This window comes from Hypanus sabinus, unplaced genomic scaffold (assembly GCF_030144855.1).
Source record: "Hypanus sabinus isolate sHypSab1 unplaced genomic scaffold, sHypSab1.hap1 scaffold_124, whole genome shotgun sequence".
Classification (NCBI taxonomy): Eukaryota; Metazoa; Chordata; class Chondrichthyes; order Myliobatiformes; family Dasyatidae; genus Hypanus; species Hypanus sabinus.
The window spans coordinates 669,405-687,254 of NW_026779303.1; the positions used below are offsets into that span (position 1 = coordinate 669,405).

The window sequence follows — 17,850 nt, forward strand, 5'->3', positions numbered from 1 at the left end:
AGGGATGTGTGAGTTCTCACAGTGTGTCAGGACCCTGTCAGGGGTGTGTGGGGTCTCACAGTGCGTCAGGACCCTGTCAGGGGTGTGTGGGGTCTCACCGTGTGTCAGGATCCCGTCAGGCATGTGTGGGGTCTCACAGTGCGTCAGGACAATGTCAGGGGTGTGTGGGGTCTCACAGTGAGTCAGGGCACTGTCAGGGGTGTGTGGGGTCTCACAGTGTGTCAGGACCCTGTCAGTGGTGTGTGGGGTCTCACAGTGTGTCAGGACCCTGTCAAGGGTGTGTGGGGTCTCACAGTGTGTCAGCACCCCGTCAGGGGTGTGTGGGGTCTCACTGTGTGTCAGGACCCTGTCAGTGGTGTGTGGGGTCACTCAGTGTGTCAGGACCCTGTCAGGAGTGTGTGGGGTCTCACAGTGTGTCAGGACCCTGTCAGGAGTGTGTGGGTCTCACAATGTGTCAGGACCCTGTCAGTGGTGTGTGGGGTCTCACAGTGTGTCAGGACACTTCCAGGAGTGTGTGGGATTTCACAGTGCGTTCAGACCCTGGCAGGTGTGTGTTGCTTCTCAGTGTGTGTCAGGAACCTAAAATGAGTTTGTGGGGCATCACAGAGTGTCAGGACCCTGTCAGAGACGTGTGGGATCTCACAGTGTGTCAGGCTCCTGACATGGGTGTGTGGAATCTCACAGTGTGTCAGGACCCTGCTAGGGGTGTGTGGGGTCTCAGAGAGTGTCAGGATCCTGCTAGGGGTGTGTGGGTCTCAGAATGTGACTGTATCCTGTCAGGTGTGTCTGGGGTCTCACAGTGTATCAGGACCCTTCAGAATTATCTGCTGTCCCACAGTGTGTCAGGACCCTGTCAGGGGTGTGTGGCGTCTCACAGTGTGTCAGGACCCTGTCAGGGGTGTGTGGGGTCTCACTGTGTGTCTGGATCCTGTCAGGGGTGTGTGGAGTCTCACAGTGTGTCAGGACCCTGTCAGGGGTGTGTGGGGTCTCACAATGTCTCAGGACCCTGTCAAGGGTGTGTGGGGTCTCACAGTGTGTCAGGACCCTGTCGGGTTGTGTGGTGTCCCACAGTATCTCAGGTCCCTGTCAGGATTGTGTGGGATCTCACAGTGTGTCAGGACCCTGTCAGGGGTGTGTGGGGTCTCACTGTGTGTCAGGACCCTGTCAGGGGTGTGTGGTGTCCCACAGTATCTCAGGTCCCTGTCAGGGGTGTGTGGTGTCTCACAGTGTGTCAGGGCCCTGTCAGGGGTTGTGTCGTCTGACAGTGTGTCAGGACCCTGTCAGGTGTGAGTGGTTGCACAATGTGACAGGACCCTGACAGGGGTGTGTGGGCTCTCACAGTGAGTCAGGACCGTGTTAGAGATGGGTGGAGTCCCACAGTGTGCCAGGACCCTGTCAGGTATGTGGGGTCTCAGAATGTGACTGTATTCTGTCAGGTGTGTGTGTGTGTTGGTCTCACAGTGTATCAGGACCCTTCAGTGTTATGTGGTGTCTCACAGTGTGTTGGGACCTGGACAGGGGTGTGTGGGGTGTCACAGTGTGTCAGGTCCCTGTCAGGGGAGTGTGGGGTCTCACAGTGTGTCAGGACCCTGTCGGGTTGTGTGGTGTCCCACAGTATCTCAGGTCCCTGTCAGGGGGGTGTGGGGTCTCACTGTGTGTCAGGACCCTGTCAGGGGTGTGTGGGGTGTCACAGTGTGTCAGACCCTGTCAGGGGTGAGTGGGGTCTCACAGTGTGTCAGGATCCTGTCAGGGGTGTGTGGGGTCTCATAGTGTGTCAGGTCCCTGTCAGGGGTGTGTTGGGTCTCACAGTGTGTCAGGGCCCTGTCAGGGGTGTGTGGGGTCTCACAGTGTGTCAGGACCCTGTCAGTGGTGTGTGGGGTCCCACAGTATCTCAGGTCCCTGTCAGGGGAGTGTGGGGTCTCACAGTGTGTCAGGACCCTGTCAGGGGTGTGTGAGGTCTCACAGTGTGTCAGGACCCTGTCAGGGGTGTGTGGGGTCTCACAGTGTGTCAGGAGCCTGTCAGGGGTGTGTGAGGTCTCACAGTATGTCAGGACCCTGTCAGGGGTGTGTGGAGTCTCACAGTGTGTCAGGACCCTGTCAGGGGTGTGTGGGGTCTCACAGTATGTCAGGACACTGTCAGGGGTGTGTGGAGTCTCACAGTGTGTCAGGACCCTGTCAGGGGTGTGTGGGGTCTCACAGTGTGTCATGACCCTGTCAGAGACGTGTGGGATCGCACAGTGTGTCAGGCTCCTGACAAGGGTGTGTGGGGTCTCACAGTGTGTCAGGACCCTGTCACGGGTGTGTGGGGTCTCACAGTGTGTCAGGACCGTGTCAGGGATGTGTGGGGTCTCACAGTGTGTCAGGAACGTGTCAGGGATGTGTGGGGTCTCACAGTGTGTCAGGACCCTGTCAGTGGTGTGTGGGGTCTCACAGTGTGTCAGGACCCTGTCACGGGTGTGTGGGGTCTCACAGTGTGTCAGGACCCTGTCAGGGGTGTGTGGGGTCTCACAGTGTGTCAGGACCCTGTCAGTGGTGTTTGGGATCTCACAGTGCGTCCGGACCCTGGTAGGCATATGTGTCTTCTCTCTGTGTGTCAGGACCCTAAAATAAGTTTGTGGGGCATCACAGTGTGTCAGGGCCCTGTGAGGGGTGTGTGGGGTCTCGCACTGAGTCAGGACGCTGTCAGGTGTGTGGGGTCTCAGAATGTGACTGTATCCTGTCAAATGTGTCTGGGGTCTCACAGTGTATAAGGACCCTTCAGAATTATCTGCTGCCTCACAGTGTGTCAGGACACTGTCAGGATTGTGTGGGGTCTTACCGTGTGTCCAGACCCTGTCAGGGGTGTGTGAGGTCTCACAGTGTGTCAGGACACTGTCAGGGATGTGTGAGGTCTCACAGTGTGTCAGGACACTGTCAGGATTGTGTGGGGTCTTACAGTGTGTCCAGACCCTGTCAGGGGTGTGTGGGGTCTCACAGTGTGTCAGGACACCGCCAGGTGTGTGTGAAATTTCACAGTGCATCCAGACCCTGGCAGGTGTGTGTGGCTTCTCAGTGTGTGTCACGAGCCTAAAATGAGTTTGTGGGGCATCACAGTGTGTCAGGACCCTGTCAGAGACATGTGGGATCTCACAGTGTGTCAGGCTCCTGACATGGGTGTGTGGAGTCTCACAGTGTGTCAGGAACCTAAAAGGAGTTTGTGGGGCATCACAGTGTGTCAGGACCCTGTCAGGGGTGTGTGGGGTCTCACAGTGTGTCAGGACCCTGTCGGGTTGTGTGGTGTCCCACAGTATCTCAGGTCCCTGTCAGGATTGTGTGGGGTCTCACAGTGTGTCAGGACCCTGTCAATGGTGTGTGGGGTCTCACAGTATGTCAGGACCCTGTCAGGGATGTGTGGTGTCCCACAGTATCTCAGGACCTTGTCGGGTTGTGTGGCGTCTGACAGTGTGTCAGGACCCTGTCAGGGGTGTGTGGGGTCTCACAGTGTGTCAGGACCCTGTCAGGGGTGTGTGGGGTCTCACAGTGTGTCAGGTCCCTGTCAGGGGTGTGTGGCGTCTGACAGTGTGTCTAGACCCTGTCAGGTGTGTGTGGTTGCACAATGTGACAGGACCCTGATAGGGGTGTGTGGGCTCTCACAGTGAGTCAGGACCGTGTTAGAGATGGGTGGGGTCCCACAGTGTGTCAGGACCCTGTCAGGTATGTAGGGTCTCAGAATGTGACTGTATTCTGTCAGGTGTGCGTGTGTTGGTCTCACAGTGTATCAGGACCCTTCAGTGTTATGTGGTGTCTCACAGTGTGTCGGGACCTGGACAAGGGTGTGTGGGGTGTCACAGTGTGTCAGACCCTGTCAGGGGTGAGTGGGGTCTCACAGTGTGTCAGGATCCTGTCAGGGGTGTGTGGGGTCTCATAGTGTGTCAGGACCCTGTCAGGGGTGTGTGGTGTCCCACAGTATCTCAGGTCCCTGTCAGGGGAGTGTGGGGTCTCACAGTGTGTCAGGACCCTGTCGGGTTGTGTGGTGTCCCACAGTATCTCAGGTCCCTGTCAGGGGTGTGTGGGGTCTCACAGTGTGTCAGGACCCTGCCATGGATTTGTGGGGTCTCACAGTGTGTCAGGACCCTGTCCGGGGTGTGTGGGAGGTCTGACTGTTTCTGAGGATCGTCTTAGGAGGCTGTGGTGTCTCTTGGTGTGTCAGGACCCTGTCAGGTGTGTGTGGTTGCACAATGTGACAGGACCCTGACAGGGGTGTGTGGGCTCTCACAGTGTGTCAGGACCCTGTCAGGGGTGTGTGGGGTCTCACAGTGTGTCAGGACCCTGTCAGGGGTGTGTGAGGTCTCACAGTGTGTCAGGACCCTGTCAGGGGTGTGTGGGGTCTCACAGTGTGTCAGGACCCTGTCAGGGGTGTGTGAGGTCTCACAGTATCTCAGGACCCTGTCAGGGGTGTGTGGAGTCTCACAGTGTGTCAGGACCCTGTCAGGAGTGTGTGAGGTCTCACAGTGTGTCAGGGCCCTGTCAGGGGTGTGTGGCGTCTGACAGTCTGTCTAGACCATGTCAGGGGTGTGTGGTTGCACAATGTGACAGGACCCTGACAGGGGTGTGTGGGCTCTCACAGTGTGTCAGGACCCTGTCAGGGGTGTGTGGGGTCTCACAGTGTGTCAGGACCCTGTCAGGGGTGTGTGAGGTCTCACAGTGTGTCAGGACCCTGTCAGGGGTGTGTGGGGTCTCACAGTGTGTCAGGACCCTGTCAGGGGTGTGTGAGGTCTCACAGTATCTCAGGACCCTGTCAGGGGTGTGTGGAGTCTCACAGTGTGTCAGGACCCTGTCAGGAGTGTGTGAGGTCTCACAGTGTGTCAGGGCCCTGTCAGGGGTGTGTGGCGTCTGACAGTCTGTCTAGACCATGTCAGGGGTGTGTGGTTGCACAATGTGACAGGACCCTGTCAGGGGTGTGTGGGGTGTCACAGTGTGTCAGACCCTGTCAGGGGTGTGTGGGGTCTCACAGTGTGTCAGACCCTGTCATGGGTGAGTGGGGTCTCACAGTGTGTCAGGATCCTGTCAGGGGTGTGTGGGGTCTCACAGTGTGTCAGGACCCTGTCAGGGGTGTGTGGTGTCTCACAGTGTGTCAGGACCCTGTCAGGGGTGTGTGGTGTCTCACAGTGTGTCAGACCCTGTCATGGGTGAGTGGGGTCTCACAGTGTGTCAGGATCCTGTCAGGGGTGTGTGGGGTCTCACAGTGTGTCAGGACCCTGTCATGGATGTGTGCGGTCTCACAGTGTGTCAGGACCCTGTCAGGGGTGTGTGGGGTCTCACAGTGTGTCAGGACCCTGTCGGGTTGTGTGGTGTCCCACAGTGTGTCAGGAACCTGTCAGGGGTGTGTGGGGTCTCACTGTGTGTCTGGATCCTGTCAGGGGTGTGTGGAGTCTCACAGTGTGTCAGGACCCTGTCAGGGGTGTGTGGGGTCTCACAGTGTGTCAGGGCCCTGTCAGGGGTGTGTGGTGTCCCACAGTATCTCAGGTCCCTGTCAGGGGTGTGTGGAGTCTCACAGTGTGTCAGGACCCTGTCAGGGCTGTGTGGGGTCTCACAATGTCTCAGGACCCTGTCAGGGGTGTGTGGGGTCTCACAGTGTGTCAGGACCCTGTCAGGGGTGTGTGGGGTCTCACAGTGTGTCAGGGCCCTGTCAGGGGTGTGTGGGGTCTCACACTGTGTCAGGACCCTGTCAGGGGTGTGTGGGGTCTCACAGTGTGTCAGGGCCCTGTCAGGGGTGTGTGGGGTCTCACAGTGTGTCAGGACCCTGTCAGGGGTGTGTGGTGTCTCACAGTGTGTCAGGGCCCTGTCAGGGGTGTGTGGGGTCTCACAGTGTGTCAGGGCCCTGTCAGAGGTGTGTGGGGTCTCACAGTGTGTCAGGGCCCTGTCAGGGGTGTGTGGGGTCTCACAGTGTGTCAGGACCCTGTCAGGGGTGTGTGGGGTCTCACAGTGTGTCAGGGCCCTGTCAGGGGTGTGTGGGGTCTCACACTGTGTCAGGACCCTGTCAGGGGTGTGTGGGGTCTCACAGTGTGTCAGGGCCCTGTCAGGGTTGTGTGGGGTCTCACAGTGTGTCAGGGCCCTGTCAGGGGTGTGTGGGGTCTCACAGTGTGTCAGGACCCTGCCATGGATGTGTGGGGTCTCACAGTGTGTCAGGACCCTGTCAGGGGTGTGTGGGGTCCCACAGTATCTCAGGTCCCTGTCAGGGGTGTGTGGGTGGTCTGACTGTTTCTGAGGATCGTCTTAGGAGGCTGTGGTGTCTCTTGGTGTGTCAGGACCCTGTCAGGTGTGTGTGGTTGCACAATGTGACAGGACCCTGACAGGGGTGTGTGGGCTCTCACAGTGAGTCAGGACCGTGTTAGAGATGGGTGGAGTCCCACAGTGTGTCAGGGCCCTGTCAGGTATGTGGGGTCTCAGAATGTGACTGTATTCTGTCAGGTGTGTGTGTGTTGGTCTCACAGTGTATCAGGACCCTTCAGTGTTATGTGGTGTCTCACAGTGTGTCGGGACCTGGACAGCGGTGTGTGGGGTGTCACAGTGTGTCAGACCCTGTCAGGGGTGAGTGGGGTCTCACAGTGTGTCAGGATCCTCTCAGGGGTGTGTGGGGACTCATAGTGTGTCAGGACCCTGTCAGGGGTGAGTGGGGTCTCATAGTGTGTCAGGACCCTGTCATGGATGTGTGGGGTCTCACAGTGTGTCAGGACCCTGTCAGGTATGTGTGGGGTCTCACAGTGTGTCAGGACCCTGTCGGGTTTTGTGGTGTCCCACAGTGTGTCAGGACCCTGTCAGGGGTGTGTGGGGTCTCACTGTGTGTCTGGATCCTGTCAGGGGTGTGTGGAGTCTCACAGTGTGTCAGGGCCCTGTCAGGGGTGTGTGGGGTCTCACAGTGTGCCAGGACCCTGTCAGGGGTATGTGGGGTCTCACAGTGTGTCAGGCTCCTGACAAGGGTGTGTGGAGTCTCACAGTGTGTCAGGACCCTGTCAGGTGTGTGTGGGGTCTCACAGTGTGTCAGGACCCTGTCAGGGGTGTGTGGGTCTCACAGTGTGTCAGGACCCTGTCAGTGGTGTGTGGGGTCTCACAGTGTGTCAGGACCCTGTCAGGTATGTGTGGGGTCTCACAGTGTGTCAGGACCCTATCGGGTTGTGTGGTGTCCCACAGTGTGTCAGGACCCTGTCAGGGGTGTGTGGGGTCTCACTGTGTGTCTGGATCCTGTCAGGGGTGTGTGGAGTCTCACAGTGTGTCAGGGCCCTGTCAGGGGTGTGTGGGGTCTCACAGTGTGTCAGGACCCTGTCAGGTGTGTGTGGGGTCTCACAGTGTGTCAGGACCCTGTCAGGGGTGTGTGGGTCTCACAGTGTGTCAGGACCCTGTCAGTGGTGTGTGGGGTCTCACAGTGTGTCAGGACCCTGTCAGGTGTGTGTGGGGTCTCACAGTGTGTCAGGACCCTGTCAGGGGTGTGTGGGTCTCACAGTGTGTCAGGACCCTGTCAGTGATGTGTGGGGTCTCACAGTGTGTCCGGACCCTGTCAGTGGTGTGTGGGGTCCCACAGTGTGTCAGACCCTGTCCGGGGTGTGTGGGGTCTCACCGTGTGTCAGGACCCTGTCAGGGGTGAGTGGGGTCTCATAGTGTGTCAGGACCCTGTCATGGATGTGTGGGGTCTCACAGTATGTCAGGGCCCTGTCAGGGGTGTGTTGGGTCTCACAGTGTCAGGACCCTGTCGGGTTGTGTGGGGTCTCACAGTGTGTCCGGACCCTGTCAGGGGTGTGTGGGGTCTCACAGTGAGTCAGGACCGTGTTAGAGATGGGTGGAGTCCCACAGTGTGTCAGGACACTGTCAGGTATGTGGGGTCTCAGAATGTGACTGTATTCTGTCAGGTGTGTGTGTGTTGGTCTCACAGTGTATCAGGACCCTTCAGTGTTATGTGGTGTCTCTCAGTGTGTCGGGACCTGGACAGAGGTGTGTGGTGTCTCACAGTGTGTCGGGACCCTGTCAGGGGTGTGTGGGGTCTCAAAGTGTGTCGGGACCTGGACAGGGGTGTGTGGGGTGTCACAGTGTGTCAGACCCTGTCAGGCGTGTGTGGGATCTCACAGTGTGTCAGGACCCTTCAGTGTTATGTGGTGTCTCACAGTGTGTCGGGACCTGGACAGGGGTGTGTGGGGTGTCACAGTGTGTCGGGACCCTGTCAGGGGTGTGTGGGGTCTCAAAGTGTGTCAGGACCCTGTCAGGGGTGTGGGATCTCACAATGTAACTGTATCTTTGGAGGTGTGAGTTGGGTTTCACAGTTTATCCGGACCCTTCAGAGTTATGTGCTGTCTCACAGTGTGTCGGGACCTGGACAGGGATGTGTGGGGTCTCACAGTGTGTCAGGACCCTGTCAGGGGTGTGTGGGCTCTCACAGTGTGTCAGATCCTGTCAGGGGTGTGTGGGGTCTCAAAGTGTGTCGGGACCTGGACAGGGATGTGTGGGGTCTCACAGTGTGTCAGGACCCTGTCAGGGGTGTGTGGGGTCTCACAGTGTGTCAGACCCTGTCAGGGGTGAGTGGGGTCTCACAGTGTATCCGGACCCTTCAGAGTTATGTGTTGTCTCACAGTGTGTTGGGACCTGGACAGGGATGTGTGGGGTCTCACAGTGTGTCAGGACCCTGTCAGGGGTGTGTGGCGTCTCACTGTGTGTCAGGACCCTGTTAGGGGACTGTGGCGTCTTACAGTGTATCGTAAACCTGCCACGGGTGTGTGGCATTTCTAAGTGTGTCAGGACCCTGTCAGGGTTGTGTGGGGTCTCACAGTGCTTTAGGACCCTGTCAGGGGTGTGTGGTGTCTCACTGTGTGTCAGGACCCTGTCAGGGGTGTGTGGTGTCTCACTGTGTGTCAGGACCCTGTCAGGGGTGTGTGGTGTCTCACAGTGTGTCAGGACCCTGTCAGGGGTGTGTGGGGTCTCACTGTGTGTCAGGACCCTGTCAGGGGTGTGTGGTGTCTCACAGTGTGTCAGGACCCTGTCAGGGGTGTGTGGTGTCTCACTGTGTGTCAGGACCCTGTCAGGGGTGTGTGGGGTCTCACAGTGTGTCAGGACCCTGTCAGGGGTGTGTGGGGTCTCACAGTGTGTCAGACCCTGTCAGGGGTGAGTGGGGTCTCACAGTGTATCCGGACCCTTCAGAGTTATGTGTTGTCTCACAGTGTGTTGGGACCTGGACAGGGATGTGTGGGGTCTCACAGTGTGTCAGGACCCTGTCAGGGGTGTGTGGCGTCTCACTGTGTGTCAGGACCCTGTTAGGGGACTGTGGCGTCTTACAGTGTATCGTAAACCTGCCACGGGTGTGTGGCATTTCTAAGTGTGTCAGGACCCTGTCAGGGGTGTGTGGGGTCTCACAGTGTGCCAGGACCCTGTCAGGGGTGTGTGGTGTCTCACAGTGTGTCAGGACCCTGTCAGGGGTGTGTGGTGTCTCACTGTGTGTCAGGACCCTGTCAGGTGTGTGTGGTGTTTCAAAGTGTTTCAGGAGCCTCTCAGAGTTGTGTGTGGTCTCATGGTGTGTCAGCACACTGCCAGGGGTGTCTGGGGTCTCACTGTGCGACAGGACCCTGTCAGGAGTGTGGGGGGTGACTATTCAATGTGTTGGGCTGTGATAGGGAGTGTAGGAAAACACTGATCCTGGATATTCACTTTCGAGAATGTGACAGTGGCAGAAATGATGTTCTTCAATAATCAGGGAGTGTATCAGTTTCATATTCAGAAATGGGTTTGGGAATTTCTCTGTCTTGTCTGTTCCCTCTGCAAACAGGATGAAGGACAATGATGATCAAGCTTGTAGCGATTTACTAAACCCGTGTTCAGGGGCACTGAGGGGTTTCATTGACCTGGTGTGGTCTGGAGCAATATTTACAGAGGTCCCAGAAACGTGAGTAGTTTGTAAACTTCCTGATTCGTCTATCTCTGCTCCCATATTTAAATGATCATCTTTGGGATTTGTTATTGTAAATGATAGAGACTGAACCAGGGTTCTGGCCAAGATTCCTTGTATTTCTGGTAAGAGCTGCTTTGTGGTTGAACAGACCAGTTGGGATGTTACCTGCTTTTCTGATTAAAGAGATGCTATTATTACTATTCTGTGACTGGAACTTCAGTGGACGCCCAGCTCTGAGAAAAGATAATCTGCGGGAACTGGGGGAGTTTAGAAAATGGTTAAGGATGAGGCTGTTCAGGGAGGGGCAGTGCCTGGCAAGAGAAGGTTTTGACTTATTGGTGTGAAGAAATATAAGATTATTTTTCCATTCTCCAGATCGCCCCTTCTCCACTCAGACTCCGGTGGGGATCTGTAGTTGCAGGCCCCAGAGCGGTGTGACCACTTTCCTCAAACTCGCCAGCTCTCTGCCTCTTTCCTCAAAATGTCCTTTGAAAACTCTCCCTCTAGCAAACACGTTTCCCTGTGTCTCACTGTGTTCTCTGTCACAGTGTCAACATTTACCTGGTCAGATCCTGTTGGCTCAACAACTGAACCGCCCGACGCAAATTACAACCGTTGGTGGAAACAGAGGTCAAGTTTCAACTTAATGAAATTTGCTTCAGCCTCATCTGGGTCGTTGCGTACCGTTCCGATCACCCCACTACCGGAGGGATGTTGAGGCTTTAGAGAGGGAGCAGAAGAGATTTACCGGGATCCTGCCTGGTTTAGAGGGCTAATGCTATCATGAGAGGCTGGATGAAATTAGCTTGTTTGCTCTGGTTCATCGGAGGCTGGGAGGAGCTCTGACACAGGTTCACAAGATTACGAGAGGCTTGGATAGAGTGGACAGAGAGAATCCGTTTCCCGCGGTTGAAATGTCCATTACCAGAGGGAATATATTGAAGGTGAGAGGGTGTAGAATGAAGGGGGATGTGAAGGTCAGCTTATTTTTTAAATTAGACAATCGTGGCTGCCTGGAACACACTGCCTGGTAAGGTGGTCGAGGCAAATTATTAGAAGCTTTTAAAGGACTTTTGGACAGTCACATGGGTGTAAGGAAGATGGAAGCATGTGGACACAGTGAAGGAAGGAGAGATTAGTCTTCAGGTTTGTTTGATTTATTTCTTGGCTGTTTCGGCACAATATTATTTGCCTAATGGCCTGTTCCTGCGTTATACTCTTCAATGTTCAATGCACGTTCACTTACCTTTCAGCTCACTGAGAAACTTTAGTAAAAGTTGAGCGGAAATTGGTCGATGGGAAGGATCACAACCTGTTTAAATATCAACAAATTGAGGGAAATCATTTTTGTAACATTTTAAAGTGTGCTGTATTCAATACAAATTTAAATTAATCTCTGATATTATCTCACCATATATCTGTATTTCCTTCAGTATTTTGTCCAACTTTGGGACACCAATCCGCATTTTCACAAAGGTTTCCCACATCACCCTCCGGGCGCGGGAGCCTTTCTCCATCACCAGGCTCAGGAGGAGTTTAGAACTGTCCGCCCGCTCTCCCTTATCAGCGAGATCAGAGATTTTCTGTGAAGAGTAACGGTGAACATATTGGGGACTGACAGATTCACACAGAGAATGAGAAGTAAATGATGCGCTCTGTAATGGGATCACACTGAGCAGTCACCCGGACGGGTGCTGATCCTGTCTGGACATGGACTGTACATTCTGCGTGCAGAGCACACGGAGGGAAATTCACCGTGAACCTGGTCCACCAGTCAATGAGATCCTGGCTGGTCTGTACCCGCTTCATTGACGTGGCTCCAAATCCATAAATATTTCCTCACCGGATTTGACCGTGTAAAACAAAATCAGAAAATACCGATCACAGATGAAGAAAGAAGTCAGGAGGGTTTTTGTATCAGCGTGAACAGTCCCTGGGAAGTTGCAGAAAAGATGATGTGATTCATCTCCTCATTCCGCCAGTGTCCAACATGACAGCGGATTACCAGCTGACACCTGATGCCTTTCCTTTGCCTTTTCCAGTGGAGGTTTGTTCGGTGATTACACATTACAACATGGCAGTATTCCCCGATTCACACTGTTTGCAATTACAGATTGTAACAGAATGATCTCCACCCAGAACAGAACACACTCGAGCTCCTGTGGCATCCAGTCGTAATGCCCCGGTTCTCACTGAATCCTGCCGTCACATGGTACAGTCTCCCCGAAATAAAGATTCCTGCAGTATTTCCATTTAAGCTCGTTAATTGTAACATCATAGAACTGTTGCCTACTCCCCTCGCTCTGAACATTGAGCCACCAGCAGGGGTATTTACAAACTTTTTCAATCATCGCTTGAGATTCACATTTTTAAGAATTTCTTTATTTCTGATTTGTTTTAAGCTTTATGATCCGATGAGTGAGAGTTATGACACCCATCAGTCAGTCCTGTGATGTGTGAAAATTCAAACCCATTCTCTCTCCCACTCACCCGATGTTCCTCTCCGCTGAACTGATTCTCGGCCGTTAACGCCAGGCTCACTCCGTGCACCCCTCCTTCCATCGCCTGCTCCAGCCTGTCCCGGTAGAAGTCCGTCAACTGCAGCAGCTGGGAATCGTCCCAGCTTGCCAGGAGCTCGGTGATCACTCTCAGATCTGTGAAGGAAAATGGGGAAAATTAAAGACATTATCGAACACCTAATGGACCACAAATTTATCTCTGGAGCCTAAAGACGGGGATTCTGTGCAGCACATCGCCAAACAGAATCAGAAATAGACACACAGAAGTGTTACAATTTGGAAGGACAGATCAGAGAAGGAATTTCACAGCGAAAGACAGGGCAGTGAGTAGTGAACTGAGGAACATGGATATGACCCCATGGATTTTAAGTGATTGAAAGTGGTGTCACGTGGAGTTAGGGGTGTAAATAAATATTTGATACATTGGATGTTATAAATCCAAACGTGAGTAGAGACATACACAAGCTGCTGTAAGAATTCAACAGTTCACGCAGCAACCATGGAAATGTGTATACAGTCGATGTTACGGGCCGAGATCCTTCGCAAAACGTCGACTCTTTACTCTTTCCCATAGCTGATGTCTGGTCGCTGAGTTCCTCAAGCATTTTGTGTGTGGTGTTTAGAATTCCCGATTCTACAGATTTTCTCATCTCACAGTGTGTCAGGACCCTGTCAGGTGTGTGGGGGGTTACACAGTGTGTCAGGGCACTGTCAGGGGTGTGTGGGGTCTCACAGTGTGTCAGGACCCTGTCAGGGGTGTGCGGGGTCTCACAATGTGTCAGGACCCTGTCAGGGGTGTGTGGGGTCTCACAGGGTGTCAGGACCCTGTCAGGTGAGTGTGGGGTCTCAAAGTGAGTCAGGACCCTGTCAGGGGTGTGCGGGGTCTCACAGTGTGTCAGGACCCTGTCAGGGGTGTGTGGAGTCTCACAGTGTGTCAGGACACTGTCAGGTGTGTGCGGGGTCTCACAGTGTGTCTGGACCCTGTCAGGGGTGTGTGGGGTCTCACAGGGTGTCAGGACCCTGTGAGGTGAGTGTGGGGTCTCCATTCAATGTACTCGGTTGTGATAGGGAGCGTAGGAAAACATTGATTGTGGACATATTTACTTTAGAGATTGTGATAGTGGTAGAAATGATGTTCTTCAATAATCGGGGAGTGTTTCTGCTTCATATTCAGAAAAGGGTGTGAGAATTTCACTGCTGTGTCTGTTCCCTTGGCAAACAACATGAGGAATAGTGATGAACAAGTTTGTAGTGATTTACCAAATCCATGTTGCTGGGAAAGTGTGGGGTTTCATTGAGCAGATGTGGACTGGAACAGCATTGACAGAAGTGACAGAGGCATGAGTAGTCTGTAAATTTCCTGATTGGATTACCAAGGGCAAATCATGCTTGACTAATCTGTTGGAGTTTTTTGAGGGTGTAACAAGGATGTTAGACGAGGGTAAGCCAGTGGATGTTGTGTACCTAGATTTTCAGAAGGCATTCGATAAGGTGCCACGTAGGAGATTGGTGAGTAAAATCAGAGCTCATGGCATTGGGGGCAGGGTTTCAACATGGATAGAAAACTGGTTGGCAGATAGAAAGCAAAGGGTAGCAGTGAATGGGTGTTTCTCGGACTGGCTGGAGGTGACTAGTGGGGTACACAGGGCTCTGTATTGGGACCACAGGTCTTTACGATTTATGTCAACGATTTAGATGAGGGCATTGAAAACTATATCAGCAAGTTTGCTGACGATACTAAACTGGGTGGCAGTGTGACATGCGAAGAGGACGTTAGGAGAATACAGGGAGACTTGGATAGGCTGGGTGAGTGGGCAGATACTTGGCAGATGTCATTCAATGTGAATAAATGTGAAGTTATCCACTTTGGAAGCAGGAACAAAAGGGCAGAGTATTGTGTGAACGGTGTAGAGTTAGGTAAGGGAGAAATGCAAAGAGACCTAGGAGTCCTAGTTCATCAGCCAATGAAGGTGAATGAGCAAGTGCAACAGGCAGTGAAGAGGGCAAATGGAATATTGGCCTTTATTACAAGGGGAATTGAGTACAAGAGCAAGTATGTCCTTTTGCTTTTGTACAGGGCCCTGGTGAGACCACACCTGGAATATTGTGTACAGTTTTGGTCTCCAGGTTTAAGGAAGGACATCCTGGCAATTGAGGAAGTGCAGCCTAGATTCACTAGGTTGATTCCTGGGATGGCAGGGCTGTCTTGCGCAGAGAGATTGGAGAGATTGGGCTTGTACACACTGGAATTGAGGAGATTGAGAGGGGATCTGATTGAAACGTTAAAGATAATTAAAGGATTTGATAGGATTGAGGCAGGAAATATGTTCCAGATGTTGGGAGAGTCCAGTACCAGAGGGCATGGATTGAGAATAACAGGTCAGTTATTTAAAACAGAGTTGAGGAAGAGCTTCTTCTCCCAGCGAGTTGTGGAGGTGTGGAATGCACTGCCTCGGAAGACGGTGGAGACCAATTCTCTGGATGCTTTCAAGAAGCAGCTAGATAGATACCTGATGGATAGGGGAATCAAGGGATATGGGGACAAGGCAGGGACTGGGTAATGATCACAGAATGGCGGTGCAGACTCGAGGGGCCGAATGGTCTACTTCTGCACCTGTTGTCTATTGTCTATTGTCTATTATCTCTGGTCCCGAGTTTAAATTATCATCTTTGGGATTTGTTCCTGTAAATCAGAGACCCTAAACCAAGGTTCTGGCCGAGATTCCTTATATTTCTGTTGAGAGCTTCGAATAATCAGATAAGACATGGTCTGATGCAATATTAATAAGTTTTGTGATTGTTTGTCTTTCCTACGCTCTCTCCTCTGTAAATATGCAGTTGAGTAATCCAACTCAGTCTGTGATGATGATGACTTACAATCTCGAGCCCTTGCACTGGCCCGGGCTCCATTTTCACGGACATGATGGGCTTATGGATGTGGTGAGCTTCCCATCCAGACGGTCACAATCTAACTAATTGCAATATTATCTATAGATATTTCCAGTCCTCTGCACCTTCCTTGCCGCGATCCTAGAACCCTCGGTTTCCCTGTCCTAATTCCCATGTCTCACCAATCCACAGTGTCCATCACACAACACCGGCAGACAGGAATTTCAGCTTCTGTGGACTGAGCTGAGGAATATGTCCCCCAGTCTCACCCTCTCTAACACTGCAGCAGTGTTTGCACTAGGGAGTGCAGATGTGAACACAGTGGGTTCATCTGCTGCTCTGTGGTTGAACAGACCAGTTGGGATGTTCCCTGCTTTTCTAATTAAAGTGATGCTATTATTACTATTCTGTGACTGGAACTTCAGTGGACGCCCAAATCTAAGAAAAGATAATCTGCGGGAACTGGGGGAGTTTAGAAAATGCTTCAGGATGAGTCTGTTCAGGAGGGGGCAGTGCCTGGCAAGAGAAGATTTTGACTTATTGGTGTGAAGAAATATATTTTTTTTCACCCCATCTCCAGATCACCCCTTCTCCACTCAGACTCTGGTGGGGATCTGTAGTTGCAGGCCCCAGAGCGGTGTGACCACCTTCCCCAAACTCGCCAGCTCTCTGCCTCTTTCCTCAAAATGTCCTTTGAAAACTCTCCCTCTAGCAAACACGTTTCCCTGTATCTCACTGTGTTCTCTGTCACAGTGCCAACATTTACCTGGTCAGATCCTGTTGGCTCAACAACTGAACCGCCCGACGCAAATTACAACTGTTGGTGGAAACAGAGGTCAAGTTTCAACTTAATGAAATTTGCTTCAGCCTCATCTGGGCCATTGCGTACCGTTCCAATTGCCCCACCACCGGAGGGATGTTGAGGCTTTAGAGAGGGGGCAGAAGAGGTTTACCAGGATGCTGCCGGTTCAGAGGGCATGTGCTATCATGAGAGGCTGGATGAAATTGGAATGTTTTCTCTGGATCATCAGACATTGAGGGAGCTCTGAGAACTATCCGAAATTATGAGACTTAGATAGAGTGGGCAGAGAGAATCAGTCTCCTGGGTTTGAAATATCTGTTACTAGAGGGCGTGCAGTGAAGGTGAGCGGGGGTTGTATTAAGGGGGATGTGAGCGGTACTTTTTTTTTTAAATCAGAGAGTCGTGGATGCCTGGAACACACTGCCTGGTAAGGTGGTAGAGACAAATTGTTAGAGACTTCTAAGAGACGTTTGGACAGGCACATTGATGTAAGGAAGATGGAGGCAGATGGACACGGTGAAGGAAGGAGAGATTAGAGTTTGGCTGTGTTTGATTTATTTCTCAGCTGTTTCGGCACAATATTATTTGCCTAATGGCCTGTTCCTGTGTTATACTCTTCAATGTTCAATGCACGTTCACTTACCTTTCAGCTCACTGAGAATCTTTAGTAAAAGTTGAGCGGAAATTGGTCGATGGGAAGAATCACAACCTGTTTGAATTTAAACAAATTGAGGAAATAATTTTTGTCAAATTGTAACATGTACCAAATTCAATCTGAATTTGAATTAATCTCTGATACTATCTCACCATATTCCTGTATTTCCTTCAGTATTTTGTCCAACTCTGGGACACCAATCCGCATTTTCACAAAGGTTTCCCACATCACCCTCTGGGCGCGGGAGCCTTTCTCCATCACCAGGCTCAGGAGGAGTTTAGAACTGTCCGCCCGCTCTCCCTTATCAGCGAGATCAGAGATTTTCTGTGAAGAGTAACAGTGAACATATTGGGGACTGACAGATTCACACAGAGAATGAGAAGTAAATGATGTGCTCTGTAACGGGATCACACTGAGCAGTCACCCGGACGGGTGCTGATCCTGTCTGGACATGGACTGTACATTCCGAGTGCAGAGCACACGGAGGGACATTCACCGTGAACCTGGTCCACCAGTCAATGAGGTCCTGGCTGGTCTGTCACCGCTTCATTGACGTGGCTCCAAATCCAGAAATAATTCCTCACCGGATTTGACCGTGTAAAACAGAAATCAGAAAATAACGATCACAGACGAAGAAAGAAAACAGGAGGGCTTTAATAACAGAGCGAGTTGCAGAGAAGTTTCAGAAAATATGATGTGATTCATCTCCTCAGTCCGCCAGTATCCAACATGACAGCGGATTACCGGCTGACACCTGATGCCTTTCCTTTGCCTTTTCCAGTGGAGGTTTATTCAGTGATTACACATTACAACATGGCCGTATTCCCCGATCCACACCGTTTGCAGTTACAGATTGTAACACTATCATCTCCACCCAGAACAGAACATATTCAAGCTCTTGTGACACCCACAGATGATGTCCCAGTTCTCACTGTCATCCTGCCATCACGCTGCACGTTCTTCCCAAACCAAAACTTCCTGTAATATTTCAATTTAATACTGTAAGCCCACACAACTCAACTCACTCTGAACATTGAGCAGCCACCCACCAGTCCGCGGGGTCTTTTCACCCCTTTCT

The 17,850-nt window shown here is 52.5% G+C and overlaps 1 protein-coding gene across 10 annotated transcripts in view; it reads right to left on the bottom strand.

The window, feature by feature from the left end:
* Positions 1-17,850, bottom strand: part of LOC132386658 (NACHT, LRR and PYD domains-containing protein 3-like) — a 66,735-nt gene that overhangs the window by 18,257 nt on the left and 30,628 nt on the right. For 8 of the 10 annotated variants that reach the window (XM_059958989.1, XM_059958983.1, XM_059958984.1 and 5 more), the window contains 5 exons: positions 16,925-17,096; positions 16,761-16,826; positions 12,398-12,561; positions 11,319-11,490; positions 11,154-11,219 (listed from right to left, as the gene is read on the bottom strand). In XM_059958989.1, coding sequence (XP_059814972.1) covers positions 11,154-11,219; positions 11,319-11,490; positions 12,398-12,561; positions 16,761-16,826; positions 16,925-17,096 — 640 coding nt within the window. The remainder of the gene's footprint in view (positions 1-11,153; positions 11,220-11,318; positions 11,491-12,397; positions 12,562-16,760; positions 16,827-16,924; positions 17,097-17,850) is intronic. The other 2 variants (XM_059958992.1, XM_059958990.1) reach the window with 2 other exon arrangements.